The sequence below is a fragment of the Perca fluviatilis genome, chromosome 8 (genome assembly GCF_010015445.1).
Source record: "Perca fluviatilis chromosome 8, GENO_Pfluv_1.0, whole genome shotgun sequence".
NCBI classification, from domain to species: domain Eukaryota; kingdom Metazoa; phylum Chordata; class Actinopteri; order Perciformes; family Percidae; genus Perca; species Perca fluviatilis.
Genome location: NC_053119.1, coordinates 5358900 through 5376313, shown reverse-complemented (window position 1 = coordinate 5376313; position 17414 = coordinate 5358900). Strand labels below are relative to the sequence as shown.

General features: G+C 38.0%; 1 protein-coding gene across 1 annotated transcript; it reads right to left on the bottom strand.

Moving 5' to 3' along the window:
* Positions 1-353: 353 nt before the first annotated feature.
* LOC120564659 (golgin subfamily A member 6-like protein 10) lies at positions 354-14339 on the bottom strand. Its single transcript, XM_039809827.1, has 2 exons — positions 14278-14339; positions 354-1118 (listed from the first exon to the last, which is right to left on the bottom strand). Exon 2 carries the CDS (start codon positions 1104-1106, stop codon positions 402-404), a length of 705 nt encoding a protein of 234 aa, XP_039665761.1. The 5' UTR covers positions 1107-1118; positions 14278-14339; the 3' UTR covers positions 354-401.
* Between the last annotated feature and the right edge of the window lie 3075 nt (positions 14340-17414).

The following is a 17414-nucleotide window of genomic DNA, read 5'->3' as shown; positions in this document are numbered from 1 at the left end:
AAAGGGAACTAATGAACATATGCAATAATCAAATGAAATGATTACTTACTGTAATACAAACTGTCTGTCTTAATGCAGGTATGAAAGAAATGAAATGGAAACAAAGATGTTTAACACGTTATCCTTCCCTCCTCTCAGCCATTTAGGAGATCATTTTGTAAATATTCTGTGGATTCACATTAAAATTGAGTTGAGTTACGCCCACTGAACTTGATGGTAAAATTATGGAGCCTTGTCATTATCAAAATGTTGTTACAGTAGCGCTCAACAACTGCTCCTGTCATGAGGCTATGAGGCAGCATTATAGTATAACACAGCATATTTTACGCTCTAATTCTGATTTCATTCTTTGCAGTTCCTGAACCTGCACACAAAGTTTCAAAGTTTTTTTTTAAGAGCAGCTACAACCAACCAACACACACACACACACACAGTGCAACCAACACACATACAGTAACGACAACCCAAACGACCAGCTTCTTGTCCAGTTTGACCAGCTTCTTCTCCTGTTCGTCCAACTTCTTCTCCTGTTCGTCCAACTTCTTCTCCTGTGTGTTCAGCTTCTTCTCCTGTGCGTCCAGCTTCTTCTCCCGTGCGTCCAGCTTCTTCTCCTGTGCGTTCAGCTTCTTCTCATGTGCGTCCAGCTTCTTCTCCTGTGCGTTCAGCTTCTTCTCATGTGCGTCCAGCTTCTTCTCCTGTGCGACCAGCTTCTTCATTTGGTGGACATGCAGAGATGCAGAGAGACTCACAAAGGCCTCAGTGAGACTTTGGTTAATTTTGTTCAATTCTGATGTGTAACTTTTGAGATTCAACTTCTGACCTGGTTTTTGTTCATCTTCCAATTTCTTGATCTTCGTATGAGCTGAAGACAGAACATCTTTGAGGTTTTCTAAAGTATTGTACACAGAGGCTTTGTTTACATCCTGTTGAATGGACTTCACCAGGTCGTCCAGATCTCTAAGTCTCTGGTAAAAGCTTGATAATACCATATTATTATCCTTCGTAGGGCTAGTCAGATAGTCGAAGATCATTTTTATGACCTTGCCGATCTCCTGCATGATCACTGCTATGGCTGGTATAACCTCCCCGATATTGTCGAAATCCATGATCCGGGTTAGCTTGGAAGAAAATGCAAAATGGACTGACATTAATCAGACAGAACTATAAATTAAATCACAGTGATTGCAGTTTAGGCATTTACGCCGCCTTCACACTGGCAGTTGAAATCAGCTCCGTAATACGCAATACGCCCCCAGCGGACGTAGTACTACACCATTGAAAAGCTTCGGAAGCGACTCACAAAAATGGCGGAGAGACTAGAAGGACTGATAAGTGTCTGAATGTACGATTCTCTCGGACCTCTCTTATACAGCAATAAATAGAAAGGCTGCTGCGTGGAGAAAAGTTGCCCAGGACGTTGACATGTCAGGTCGGTTCAATGTGATACAGCGGTATAATGTCAATAGTTCGGTGTCTGTTGCTAGCTAACCAATTAGCATTAGCAGGTTTGTTTATCAGTACCATAGCAACGCTAACTTCCGTCGGATAGGAACCGTCCGTAGCCTTTCGCAAGAGTTACATTTTTTGAACACATCCGGATGACCAACCGACACGATTTTTTTCGCACCGCATTCGTTCGGACCTGGTTCGGACCCATTCGCATGCGGTCTGCAAATCTCCACAGGAAATGAATGACTTCCGGTCGTTTTGAAGCCGTATCGGAGCTGATTTCAACTGCCAGTGTGAAGGCGGCGTTAGGGCCCTATCTTGCACCCGGTGCATCGCAGCGCAAAGCCTGACACAAGTGTCTTTGCTAGTTTAAGACCAACTTAATTGTCAATTTCCTGTTCAGCCCCCACGTCGTTTAAATAGCAAATGCACCTGCACCCATCTGTGCGCCCATGGGCATGCTGGTCTTACAGGGAGGTGTGTTCAGGTGAATTCTTGGTGTTTTGCTATCTTGAGGCAGCGGAAAGTGATCGCGCCATTGACCAACAAAAACCTGGTCTAAAGTCAATAATGCAGCATTTCATTTTTATTTTAACAGCGCATTAGTGAAACGCACCTGTGCGCATGCACAGCGTGCACACACTATGGTGTGTGTGTGTGTGTGTGTGTATGTGTGTGTCATTTGCACAGAAAATGCATTTTGAGATTTGTGGAGTTTTGCCTTTTTGAGTTGAGCTGAGATAAGATAAATGAGGCTGAACTTGTGAAGTCAGCTTAAATCTTTAAGTGAATCTTAAGGGCCATCCACACCAAGAACGATAACTATAAATCTGTAGTTTTAAAAATCTTTCTAACTCAAGTGGATGGTGGAGTCCACACCACAACTATAACGACAGTGGAGAACGATATCGTTGGGGTCACTATCGGTGCGATTTGATGAACGATAGAAACACTAACAGCCAATCAGATTCCATTTGAGTTTACAACATGACGTGCGGAGACACTGCGCAGAGATTTGTTTCACACAGGTGGTTGCTGGCGTGACTTTTCCCCTCGGCTTGGCTACGATCCTTTAGCTCTGTGTATTTCTGTATTTTTAAACATCAGTACTTTTAAAGTATTTCTCATGTCACAGAAACCAGAGAGAGAGAGAATATTGGATTTTAGATGTGATTATCATACTGTCTGTGTTTTTGTTTCGATGCTCTGCACAGATCTGACGCTGCCCATCCGCTCTCATCCCTGGCTCTCTGGAGCTCTGTGCGCATGCTGTCACAGAAACAGGATTATTATAGTAAATAAAAAAAATTAAAAAAGGAAAAGTGAAACTAAAATCGACTTGTCCTACTGTATATTTCCAGGTTAAAAAACTAAGATGAATGATTTCAGTTTTAGTTTTTAAGCTATATTTTATTACATGGCTTGGTTTAACACTTGATTCTGATTGGTCAATCACTGCATTCTACGGTCTGCTAATACTGTATACTGTATACGTTAGGCCTGCAATAGTTATTCTAGAGAAGACTCAATCACCTCGCCCCTTTCTGGGGGAAACAATCCCGTGTTACGCATACGGCAACAGCGTGAACAGAAGTTAAACATATTTCCAAACTTTTACTTTAAACAACCTGTTTTAAATTTCTAACACTATGCAGAAGAGTTGCCGTGTTGTTGGTTGCACAAACCCTGATCTTAATTTTGTACCCTTGCCAAAAAAAGATCCAGATAGGGGCTTTGGCTCCAGGCCATATATCAAGAATGCATGCACATACACAAGTACAAGTAGAAGTTTGCATGTTTAAAACCAGATTTATAAACTGTCCAAAAGGCACAAGTTACTTGATTTTAAGTAAGGGCCGTAATTTGTTCCAGGAGTCAGGTGCGCTAAAGTCAAAAGCAGTTTTTCCAAGCGCAGAACGAGCTTGTGGAACATGAAGTAAAAGCCAGACAGCGGACAAGTCTGATAATGTCCCTCTGAGTAACACAAGTTCTGTAAGGTAGTGTGGTAGTTTTCCAATAAGAGCCTAAAGGCCATTACACACAAGAGGCGTGACGAATAAGCGACGCAAAAATGCAAAATAATCACCTGCAAATATTTGGCATCAAAAGTATTCACACCAGCAGAAATGCGAATTTGCGACAGTTTTCAATTAAAGTTTCAGATATTTGTGCCAGCTCAGTGTCAGACGGACAGTTTGAGTTCCGTCTGCTGAAGAAAGACAATAGTGAAGATAGATGCAATGTGAGCAGACGAGAGAGCAGTGAGGTGATGCAAGTGACTGTAAAGCAGCTAGCTGTTAGAGTCTGCAGTTTGAGCACAAATAAATGTTGCAGCTCCTCAAAACCACTGGAGGTGAACCGTGTCTTATTTACCCGACGGCTGAGCAGAGAGACGGGGGTTAGCTCCGGAGACTCCAGCCCCGTCTCCCCCTGAAGCAGGGAAAACTAACACTAAGCTACTGTACAGAGAATTTATTTTACTCTTGAGAACAGTGTAGCATATGTCTAGGGCTTTTATTGTGAAAGATAAGGACAGAAGAAAAATCTCTGGTAAATGATGCCTTTGTCAAGGTTGAAGGAGTAATAAAGTTTGTCATCTGTACAGTCTGTGGGTCAGACAGCAGCCTCCATGTTGTTGTATTATGATCCTCATCAGTAAACAACATGATTGATTGATGTCTTTATTTGCGTCACAAATTTTTGTGCTGTCACAGAATCAGGGTTATTATAGTAAACTAAATTTATTAAAAAAAAAAGGAAAAGTAAAACTAAAATAAACTGGTCCTACTGTATATTGCCAGGTTAAAAACTAAGATGAATGATTTCAGTTTTAGTTTTTAAGCTATATTTTATTACACCGCTTGGTTTAACACTTGATTCTGATTGGTCAATCACGGCATTCTACGGTCTGCTAATACTGTATATGTTAGGCCTGCAATAGTTATTCTAGAGAAGACTCAATCACCTCGCCCCTTTCTGGGGGAAACAATCCCGTGTTCTGTATAGACAGCAACAGCGTGAACAGAAGTTAAACATATTTCCAAATTTTTACTTTAAACAACCTGTTTTAAATTTATCACACTATGAGTTGCTGTGTTGTTGGTTGCACAAACCCTGATCTTCATTTTGTACCCTTGCCAAAAAGATCCTGATAGAGGCTTTGGCTCCAGGCTATGAGGAGCCGTTTAGGCCATATATTAAGAATGCATGCACATACACAAGTACAAGTAGACGTTTGCATGTTTAAAACCACAAATAAAAAAAAATAAAAACCCTGATCTTCATTCTATACCCTTGCCATGTCCTAAAAAAAAGATCCTGATAGGGGCTTGTACAATGGCCCTAAAGTGCAAATCACAACAGCAAATCATAAAACAAAACAGCAAATTGGAAAACAAAACGGCAGATAGGAAAACAAATAGGAAAACAAAACGGCAAATAGGAAAACAAAATGGCAAATAGGAAAACACTTCAACAAATCATAACACAACGGGATTAATTTCTATCGGAAAAGGTAGGGCCTATCTAGCAGAGGACAGACCCTCCTGATTGGACAGACGGACTGTTTTTCTTTTAAGGACTGTCTTTCTTTTAATGTCTGTTAAAAGTAGGCGCTTTTCTGTGTTTTTCACCTCTCCTTCCTGTTAAAAGACAGACAGTCCGTCTGTCCAATCAGGAGTGTCCGTCCTCTGCTAGATAGGCCCTACCTTTTCCGGTAGAAGTTAACGCTGTTCTGCTTTATGATTTGTTGAAGTGTTTTCATATTTGCTGTCGTGGTTTCCTATTTGCCGTTTTGTTTTTCTATTTGCCATTGTGTTTTATGATTTGCTGTATTTGCTGTTGTGATTTGCACTTCAGGGCCACCGTAGAGGGGCTCCAGGTTATGAGGAGCTGTTTAGGCCATATATCAAGAATGCATGCACATACACAAGTACAAGTAGAAGTTTGCAAGTTCAAAACCAGATTTCTAAACCATCCAAAAGGCACAAGTTAGTTGATTTTAAGAAAGGGCCGTGATTTGTTCCAGGAGTTGGGTCTTTATTCGCATCACATTTTTTCGAAACAATTGATGTCGCTTTATCGCCGCGTAATAGTCGCGTTTTTTGTGAGCTCGAAAAAATATATTGAAGTGCAAATTAATCGCACAAAAACAAACATCCCTACTGTGTAAAGGCCTTTATAGATAAAGACCAGTGAGTGTCACATCTTTCTTGGAGAGACTACCCAACACTTTCATATAAAACACAATGATGTGTACCATAGACATGACTGGTTATGAATCTGAAGCCAGAGTGATAGACTCCAGAGTCCAGAGATTTAAGAGTTGAAGATGATGGGTGTCTATAAATCAGATCACCATAGTCCAGGACTGACATAAAAACTGCTTTAACCACCCTGTTTCTACACAATGGGGAAGATGCTTTTATTTCTGTAGAAATAGCCAACTTTTTACCTGAGTTGGCACACAAGATTATCAATTTGAAATTTGAAAGAGAGCTTTTCATCAATCCAGATGCCAGGATATTTATATTTTGTGACTCTCTCGACCATAAATCCGTTCGTAGTGGAAATATTGAGGTTAGTATAATATACTGTATAGCTCTGCCTCTGTAAAATAGCATAAACTTGGTCAGCATTTAGTACACTTAAAGACTTAGTCATGTACAGATGGGCATATATATATATATATAACATTTTGTCATGTCATTTTCATTATCCTGTTTAATTAAATATTTTGTTTAATCTTCATTGGAACTAAGCCTCTCCTTCTTCAGAGATTTAACGAACACATGTCTTAGAATTTCCTAACAATATCCTTATTTATTTTTTAAATGTATTTCAAATGAAACCATATCTTAGCAGTAACATTAGTTAGCTACTGCTTTTTGACATAAATTAACTAACGTTAGCATTAACAACGGATAGCTACTTTGCAAACTAATAAAATATAGCCTTGGCAAACAGAATTAAGGTTAATAAAAAACAATAACTATGTAACCACTATTACAAACTTCTTACATGTGGCTGTATTGTGAAATTTTAGGTGGGTTTGGATGACATGTTGGATGCATAGACTTTATCCATGCTGGGCTAAAGATTTCTTGTGAAGGATGACGTTAGTCACACACGGAGACATGTTATTGTAATTCAAACAACTTAATTATTAACACAACTATTAAGGCATATCTGTAATAAACTGGTAGGTCAATAATATAAAATACTGTAGATCAGTGCTTTCCAACCTTTCTGGTCTGAGGTTCCCCCACAGCCCTGTCACATAAACTCACATACCCCGCCCTATCAATTCCCAATGTGTTGACACTATTTATTATATTAAAGTGAATATTCTTACATTTTCATGCAATTTAACTGTAAACATTTAGGTTGATTTGGTCAGACATTCTACTAGCTAGGCCTACTACTTGAAGTGTGGTTAATGTTTCAACAGTCATCCATTACTTTTAGCTAATCATTTGTTAAGTCAGTAGGCCTACTTTTAGCTATTTATTTCTACCATTCATTACTTCGCTATATGTTTAAACATCTGTTTTGAGCTCTTTTAGCTGATATATTGTTTTAAATAAATCATATTTTCAATTATTATTTTGATTAGTTAAGCTGCTCCACAATCTTTCCAAGTACCCCCTGGCAGCAGCAGAAATACCCCTTGCTGGGTAATCACTGCAGGTGTTGTGTCAAAGACTGTTTCCCTGTAGATATGTGTTTCCTGCTACTTGCGATCTAATTGTAGACAAACAGCCAATCAGAATTGACATTTAATTCTTTAATTGGTTGGTTTTGTGGCACAATTGTAACGCTGTGAAAATTTGAGTGAGTGTGTCAAGAGTTGAGCGCGCACAGAGTGAAGAGGTTGAGAGCGAGGGAGACATGACCGGAGTGCAGCAGCGTCTACCTGCGCGCAGAGAAAGAGTTTTTGAGAGGGCACATGAGTAAACTGCGTGGGAGGGATATTATTGCACGTTAATATGGATAATAGCAAACATGCAAATACATTTATTGAGCACGAAATAGGTTTTTGTTTGCTCAAACAAAATTATTTTTTGCGAGTTTTAATTCCTGTTCAAAATGTAATGTAATGTGCTTGCAAAATATAGTTCTCTGTGCTCAAAACATACAATTACTCGCTCAGGAATGAGGCACATATACCAATGCCATATAAAAGTAATAAACCTGTCCTTTAAATGTTTATTTATGGTTTGAGAAAACTCTTACTTACTAAGCAAAATAAACTATTTAAAAACCAACTGGATGATCTAATAAAAGTATTAATTTTCACAAAGGTTTTACAGGACAACAATGATAATGTACGGTCTCAAAGTTCAGATTAAAATCATCAAAATTCATAAAAGATTACTTACCTGTTGACAAGCAGCCTGTCTGAATCCTGTGTGCAAGAGAGAGAAAATGAAAGTTTGTTAGTGTTTAGTGTTCAAGTAACGTTAACTGGTCCCTATATGCAAACAACGTCATATCATAAATGATAGGGGACCCAGCAACGGCGATGATGAACTTTCCTCCATTTTCTTGGAACTACTGTTTTTGTAGGAATGAAAGTTTACATCGTATGTTTCTCCGGAATCAGCCAGCACAAAGGACGTCTATATTCCGATTGGTTGCTGCCGTTTGCCGCTGCTTGCCGCTGAACCACGTCATAGCTCATTACCATAAAGTTGACATACTTTCAACTTTCTGATTGACGCTCTGGTCGCTCAAAACGCGACGCCGACAGATTTGACGCTCCTTGCAGCTGAGAGAAGCTTCCGTTGAAAATGAATGATTTCCGGTATCTTTAGAAGCTCAAGTTGGCGGCGGTGTGTACGTGCAGTTAGAGTGAGGTGAAGGCCAAACGTTTCAGCATAATGTCTCTCCTCTGTTTTCATTACAGTCAGAGCATGTGAATGCAGCGCCCACAATGTAATACACTGTAACTCCGACATAATTATGGTTACCCAGTGATGTTGAGTAGTCCCCAGTGAGAACACGTTGTAAAGGTGTCGCTTTTGCGGTCCTCTCTTTTTCATACAACTCTTATTCTTCTTGTGATGGTGCATCTTGAGAGAATCTCATACCTGCCGTCATTTGTTGCAATTCTCAGAATGTTTCTCAGACCGACGTCCTCCACAACACTAATGGGCCTGCAGTCTGTAGCTATCCACTTTGCTATGGCATTTGTTAGCTTCTCTTGCCTTTGTTTATCTATACTTCTCCCACACGCTGCATCTAACACGCCACAGTTTGTTTCGTTGAACGATTTGCTAGTATCAACTGTGTATATTGCATTTAGGTGATATTTCAGACTGGAAGAACTCCGGTGATAAGAAAATTCAACTTCGCAGTGGTTACAAATAACTTTGGTTCTGTCGACTATGCTGTCTGGAAGAACTTTAAAATGAAAATGGCCATGTAAAAGTTCTCTACCCTTCTCCATGTTTGTTGGTTTGTTTATCCGCACATTCTTTTCTTTTCCGGTTCCTGTAAGCGCGGCAGCAGTCAGCAACAGACTTTTACAAAATAAAAGCCTGTGAGCAACAGACTTTTACAATAATGAAAAAATTAATAAAAACTGCGTTAATGCGCGATAAAATAATTGTCAGTGTTAATGAATTAATGAGTTAACGCGATAATAACGCGTTAACTTGCCCAGCCCTAATATATATATATACACAGTACAGGCCAAAAGTTTGGACACACCTTCTCATTCAATTTTTTTTTTTTTTTTTTTTTTTTTATTTTTTTTTTTTATAGAAGGCATCAAAACTATGTATGAACATATACAATTATATACTTTAATAAAAAGTATAAATAACTGAAAACATGTCTTATATTTTAGATTCCTCAAGTAGCCACCCCTTCGCTTTTTATTAATAAGGGAAAAATTCCACTAATGAACCCTGACAAAGCACACCTGTGAAGTGAAAACCATTTCAGGTGACTACCTCATGAAGATCATTGAGAGAACACCAAGGGTTTGCAGAGCTATCAAAAAAAAGCAAAGGGTGGCTACTTTGAAGAATCTAAAATATAAGACATGTTTTCAGTTATTTCACACTTTTTTGTTAAGTACATAATTCCATATGTGTTCATTCATAGTTTTGATGCCTTCAGTGAGAATCTACAATGTAAATAGTCATGAAAATAAAGAAACACATTGAATGAGAAGGTGTGTCCAAACTTTTGGCCTGTACTGTACTTGCGGTTTGGGAGTTTGAGGTGAAGTTGTGAAAGCCGTTGCTGTAGATGTAGCTACTGTAAAGCCAAAAAAATAAAATAGCTTACATTAAAAATGAAATATCATGGCCATGCTTCAACCATGTGTAGCTATATATATATATATATATATATATATATATATATATATATATATATATACAGTGCCTTCGAAAGTATTCGGCCCCTTGAACTTTTCGAACCTTTTGCCACATTTCAGGCCTCAAACATAAAGATATAAAACTGTAATTTTTTGTGAAGAATCAACAACAAGTGGGACACAATCATGAAGTGGAACGAAATTTATTGGATATTTCAAACCTTTTAAACAAATAAAAACTGAAATATTGGGCGTGCAAAATTATTCAGCCCCCTTAAGTTAATACTTTGTAGCACCACCTTTGCGCGCGATTACAGCTGTAAGTCGCTGGGGTATGTCTCTATCAGTTTTGCACATCGAGAGACTGACATTTTTGCCCATTCCTCCTTGCAAAACAGCTCGAGCTCAGTGAGGTTGGATGGAGAGCGTTTGTGAACAGCAGTTTTCAGTTCTTTCCACAGATTCTCGATTGGATTCAGGTCTGGACTTTGACTTGGCCATTCTAACACCTGGATATGTTTATTTGTGAACCATTCCATTGTAGATTTTGCTTTATGTTTTGGATCATTGTCTTGTTGGAAGACAAATCTCTGTCCCAGTCTCAGGTCTTTTGCAGACTCCATCAGGTATCTTCCAGAATGGTCCTGTATTTGGCTCCATCCATCTTCCCATCAATTTTAACCATCTTCCCTGTCCCTGCTGAAGAAAAGCAGGCCCAAACCATGATGCTGCCACCACCATGTTTGACAGTGGGGATGGTGTGTTCAGGGTGATGAGCGGTGTTGCTTTCACGCCAAACATAACGTTTTGCATTGTTGCCAAAAAGTTCGATTTTGGTTTCATCTGACCACAGCACCTTCTTCCACATGTTTGGTGTGTCTCCCAGGTGTCTCCCAGGTTTAAACGACACTTTTATGGATATCTTTAAGAAATGGCTTTCTTCTCGCCACTCTTCCATAAAGGCCAGATTTGTGCAGTATACGACTGATTGTTGTCCTATGGACAGAGTCTCCCACCTCAGCTGTAGATCTCTGCAGTTCATCCAGAGTGTTCATGGGCCTCTTGGCTGCATCTCTGATCAGTCTTCTCATTGTATGAGCTGAAAGTTTAGAGGGACGGCCGGGTCTCGTAGATTTGTAGTGGTCTGATACTCCTTCCATTTCAATATTATCGCTGCACAGTGCTCCTTGGGATGTTTAAAGCTTGGGAAATCTTTTTGTATCCAACTGCTATAAACTTCTCCACAACAGTATCTCGGACCTGCCTGGTGTTTTCCTTGTTCTTCATGATGCTCTCTGCGCTTTACACGGACCTCTGAGACTATCACAGAGCAGGTGCATTTATACGGAGACTTGATTACACACAGCTGGATTCTATTTATCATCATTAGTCATTTAGGTCAACATTGGATCATTCAGAGATCCTCACTGAACTTCTGGAGAGTGTTTGCTGCACTGAAAGTAAAGGGGCTGAATAATTTTGCACGCCCACTTTTCAGTTTTTATTTGTTAAAAAAGTTTGAAATAGCCAATGAATTTCGTTCCACTTCATAATTGGGACCCACTTGTTGTTGATTCTTCACAAAAAATTACAGTTTTATATCTTTATGTTTGAGGCCTGAAATGTGGCAAAAGGTCGAAACGTTCAAAGGGGCCGAATACTTTCGCAAGGCACTGTATATATATGTACAGTACAGGACAAAAGTTTGGACACACCTTCTCATTCAATGCGTTTCCTTTTTATTTTCATGACTATTTACATTGTAGATTCTCACTGAAGGCATCAAAACTATGAATAAACACATATGGAATTATGTACTTAACAGAAAAGTGTGAAATAACTGAAAACATGTCTTATATTTTAGATTCCTCAAAGTAGCCACCCTTTGCTTTTTTATTAATAAGGGAAAAAATTCCACTAATTAACCCTGACAAAGCACACCTGTGAAGTGAAAACCATTTCAGGTGACTACGTCATGAAGCTCATTGAGAGAACACCAAGGGTTTGCAGGGTTATCAAAAAAAGCAAAGGGGGGCTACTTTGAAGAATCTAAAATATAAGACATGTTTTCAGTTATTTCACACTTTTTTGTTAAGTACATAATTCCATATGTGTTCATTCATAGTTTTGATGCCTTCAGTGAGAATCTACAATGTAAATAGTCATGAAAATAAAGAAACACATTGAATGAGAAGGTGTGTCCAAACTTTTGGCCTGTACTGTACTTGCGGTTTGGGAGTTTGAGGTGAAGTTGTGAAAGCCGTTGCTGTAGATGTAGCTACTGTAAAGCCAGAAGGATTGCATTCTTCAGTACCTATGGTACTGTAGGAAAATAAATACCGTCATCTTTTCAGAATTTTGGTATTGACTTGGTAGCGAAGTACCAGTTCTCATGACATCTCTAGTTTGCAGACAACGTCCTTCTGTTTATATCGAACCCTCTTTCATCAATTCCATATGTTCTCGAAACTCAACAAATTTGGTAGGTTTTCAGTGAACTCTTGCCTATACAGTTGTCAGGCAGATCCCCCTTTCATTCAATGTTCACACACAATAAATAGTTAATTTAGTTATCTTGGCATATCAGTTTCTGCTAAAGACTAATTTACTCTAATAATGAAACTTACTCAATAGGATCTGATTCGTTGGTCCACTATGCCCTTATCCCCGGCTGGGCGAATCAACAGAATCCAATTAAATGTTTCGAAAGTTGCTATATTTATTCCGGTGCATTTCATTTGTCCTTACAAAAGCTTTCTTTAAAAAGCCTCAACAGCCTTATTTAATCATTTATTTGGAATAGTAAAACACCTCATATTAGAAAGTTGTTTTTACAGCAGCCAAAGCAGTGTGGTGGAATGACTTTACCAAATTAGCAAATATATTATTGGTCAGCAAAAATTGGTTGCATGATAAATCCTCCCTGGACATTCCCTCTGGGTTGCAAATTGAATCAAGCTCTTGTGGTCAATACTGCCCTTTCTGCACTTTCGATCAATTAACCCCCAGACGTCGGAACCCTGTAGTTCTACATTACTCGAAAATCAGAAAAGGGAAGTGCCGTCACTCTCATGACATTGAACCACAGAAACTGGATGGAAGTGATAAGAGATGGTGCTATAATTGTTTCACATCGGATACTAAAATAGCTTACATTAAAAATGAAATATCATGGCCATGCTTCAACCATGTGTAGCTATATATATATATATATATATATATATATATATATATATATATATATATATATATATATATATATATATATGTACAGTACAGGACAAAAGTTTGGACACACCTTCTCATTCAATGCGTTTCCTTTTTATTTTCATGACTATTTACATTGTAGATTCTCACTGAAGGCATCAAAACTATGAATAAACACATATGATTATGTACTTAACAGAAAAGTGTGAAATAACTGAAAACATGTCTTATATTTTAGATTCCTCAAAGTAGCCACCCTTTGCTTTTTATTAATAAGGGAAAAAAATTCCACTAATTAACCCTGACAAAGCACACCTGTGAAGTGAAAACCATTTCAGGTGACTACCTCCATAAAGCTCATTGAGAGAACACCAAGGGTTTGCAGGGTTATCAAAAAAAGCAAAGGGTGGCTACTTTGAAGAATCTAAAATAAAGACTATCGTTTTCAGTTATTTCACAATTGTAAAAATCACAATAAGTTTGAATATGCTTTGATATCCTACAATCAGTAAATAGAATAAATCATAAAAATAAAGAAACACATTGAATAAAAAAAAAAAAAAAAAAAAAAAAGAGGAAGGTGTGTCCATATATATATATATATATATATATATATATATATATATATATATAAATATATATATATATATATATGTGTGTTTGTGTGTGTGTGTATATATATATAGTATATATGTGTATATATATATATATATATATATATATATATTGTATATATATATGTATATATATATTGTGTATATATATATATATGTGTATATATCTGTATATATACAGTATATATATGTATATACACATATATGTACAATATGTAGTATATCTATACATCTATATCTATATATCTATATATATAGATATATATATACTATTTATATATATATATATATATATATATATATATATATATATTATACCTAAATGAAAACAAACTAAATATTGAAAATTAAACCTTTCTGAAAAACGGAAATGAAACTAGAACTAGCAAACACACTAAAAACTAGCTTAAACTAAAACTGAAAAGTCAAAACTAAAATAATGATCACTAATTGAAAATTCAAAACTGTTATAATCTGGGTGGGTGCTAGACGTTTTACACATATTCTGTTCATTGGTTTGAAATGTTTAATGATAATCACAATCATTTCTAGAACAGTTTACAACAGTTTAAGTTATAAAATGGAAGTGTTGCTCAGAAGAATCAAAGTAAAATACAAGACTTATGAACAACATAAAGGAAACAAATCAACATTGTTTGAAAGGAAATGATTACTTACTGTAATTTGGATGCAGATGTGAGATGTCTCTCATGTAAAAGAAAGTGAAACAAGGATGTTTAATCTGCTAACATAGGCAGGGGCGGATTGCCCATCTGGCAATTCTGGCAAATGCCAGAGGGGCCGGACCACTTTTTTAAATGTGGGCCGGTCAGATTTATTTTTTAATATACAAATAAATTGTCTTTACAGGCCGACAGCGTATAGGACAAGTTTTTTCATCGCTTACACGATTTCACTATGGTTATAATAATAATAATTATATTAATAATAATAATAATAAATATTAAGCATTTAGCCAGTTGGCAACAGCTGGCCTGGTCCCGAGATGGGCCGACCAACCCATCCAGAGGTACTCAAATTCGACGTTCAGTCAAAATCAAGCACGTCACCTTCAAATGGGATCTCCGTTTGTAGGGTTCAGGCTGTACCGGACCCTCCCGGTAATCATGCTGCTCTGGGGGACCGGCTGCGCAGCGAGAAGCCGCTGCTGACTGTCTGTCCGCGCGGCCATCTGACGGCATCAGTATCAAATTGAGACAGTTTCATTACCGGTTACTTGTTGTCACGTTAAATAGTAGTAGTAGTAATAGTTCACGTAGTGTTTAGTTTTACACTATGTAGGTTAAACTCTGCAATTAATCCGTGGTTCACATGTATGCATGAACTATTGTGGTCCATTACACTTTAGGCTATATTCAACATCACTGATCATTTTTGATCAATAGAATGTAGAAAACATTACACTTCACAGCGTTTTGTATCCATAACATGATTGTATTTTTGTACAATTTAGAAATAAAAGCAGTAACCTATGTAAGTCAATCCTACATTTTTCAACTTGGGAGCAAAATGTGCTCCTTGGCGGAAATAAAGATACCATAAAGCCCTATTCATGCTAATTAAACAACTGGACTTTGGGGTCAAGTGTTGTCGTATCCGGCCCATGTCCCAGATGTGAAACCCCCCCTTACTGGACTACTGAATATAATAATATTCCATTCATATTCATATTCCATATTTTGTATTTTGAATTGTTATCTTGCCACCACAATTTTGTTATTTCCTTGCCATAAAAATAGACGTTTTTACCATACATTGGTGCCTAAAAATGTATCAGAATGCAGGAATTGAAATCTTTTACCCTAAAAACTTTGTGTTCCCCCAAAGGGCAATTCTGAGCAAGGAAAAACCCTGAAGTATTGTGGTGGAAGTTTCCTTTGCAGCAGGGGGGAGAAGTTTTCAGATTTTAGTAAATTGAAACAAATAAGACAGAGTGAGACTAAAACCAAGTTGGGTTTTTGTATTTTATTAAAAAAAGATATATTTGCAAATAGGAGCAACATGATTTCACAAAAGGCTGCAGCCCAGTGTGGAGTCAGTTTCTCAAATGAGTGAACAGAACACCAGGCTTATATGCATCTTCAGACTGACAGCACACACGCACTTGGATTATTATGACGCTACAGTTCTTACAAGCAATCTGATACATATGAAGACAATCAGAAAAAACACAAGAGACATCTCGGAGCCATTTCACCTCCTCCTCCCTGTACGACTTTCACCCCCCCAGTTACATCTTAACTGGCATGGGAAAACTAGAGATAGTTTTAGGGTGACCTTGTAGCCCCTATCTGTTCAGACAAATAGTGCTCACATCATGTTCCAGACTGGACGTCCCAGCAATTTAGCAGAAACTGAGATAAACTGTCTTTCAATAGTGTGAGAGAATTAAAGTAGAAATAAAACATAAAAATATAAGGAATTATGTTTAAATGTAATTTTTGCCATTACAGTATAATCACAAACAGTGATGAAAACATATTTAAATTGCAGAGTTAGAGAGTTAAAAACAGATGAAAAGATGGAGAACCAGACAGAATATGTACAGTGTCAACGGAGAGACAAACGGACAATTGAACAGACAGACACTGACAACAAACAACATACTGTAGAGAATGACGGTATACAAACGGCATAAACAGGCAGTATGTGTAAATTTGTTAGAAACGTGTGCTCTTTAAAAAGTAGTAAGCATTGTTTGCCAGTTACTTACATTAAAGGTCCCATGACATGCTGCTTTTTGAATGCTTTTATATAGGCCTTATTGGTCCCCTAATACTGTATCTGAAGTCTCTCTCTTTATCATGGGTGGGACAAATTCTCTGGGTGGGCAAAGCAGAGAAAGGGGAGGTAACCTTGCTCCTTATGACATCATAAAGGGAAGATTCCAGATCGGCCCATCTGAGCTTTCATTTTCTCAAAGGCAGCGCAGGATACCCAGTGCTCGGTTTACACCTATCACCATTTCTAGCCACTGGGGGACCATAGGCAGGCTGGGGGAACGCATATTAATGTTAAAAAACCTCATAAAGTGAAATTTTCATGCCATGAGACCTTTAAATGTTTAAAAATATGTTTCATAAGGTACTGGTTATATTATTCCACCATCTGTACACAAATGTAATTAGTGAATGCACGTGTCCGTGGGTGGGGCTGCATGGGCGTGGTAATGTGGGCTGGTGTGGCTACAGTGCCAGGGCTGAATTTTTGTCCCAGTCCGCCCATGAACGTAGGTTAGCTGATGTGTTTGTATCCCTCCCTCCTCTCAGGCGTTCTTACCTCTGCAGATTTAGCCAGACTTTCCTCCACAATGCTAGACTATGTGACATAGTCTGCTCTGCTTTAACTGACAATCTGCAGACTGTGTCTCCTTCCATGCTGACACCAAGTGATTCAACTCCAGTGTTTCCTTCACAGATTATTTACTGCAGGAAATTTGTAATTTTGACACACTGCTCACACTCACAGGGTTGACCCCCCTGTAAAAATATCAAAAAACCATGCTGTGTATTGTGAATAATACATTGATATAGGCCTATAGTTAAAATAATTGTGTAAGTAGTGAAACAAATGCAAACAGGGCAAAAAAATTGCGATCACAGAAGGCTTGTATCGTGTGGACGCGGCAATAGTGTTGTCATTACTGCAAGTCTACTGTAGAATGGAGGAGAAAGCTCAGTTTAAACTCACCTTTGTTTTGTTATTATAGGGTGGGGGAAGAGGACGTGGGGACGGGGGTTATTGTATTCAGAAGATTTCTCATGCACGTCTGTGTATGGGTCGAAGCTCCGAGG

What these genes read in the sequence shown, in the direction of transcription:
- LOC120564659 (XM_039809827.1), bottom strand. Translation starts at nt 1,106, where the DNA reads ATGGATTTCGACAATATCGGGGAGGTTATACCAGCCATAGCAGTGATC.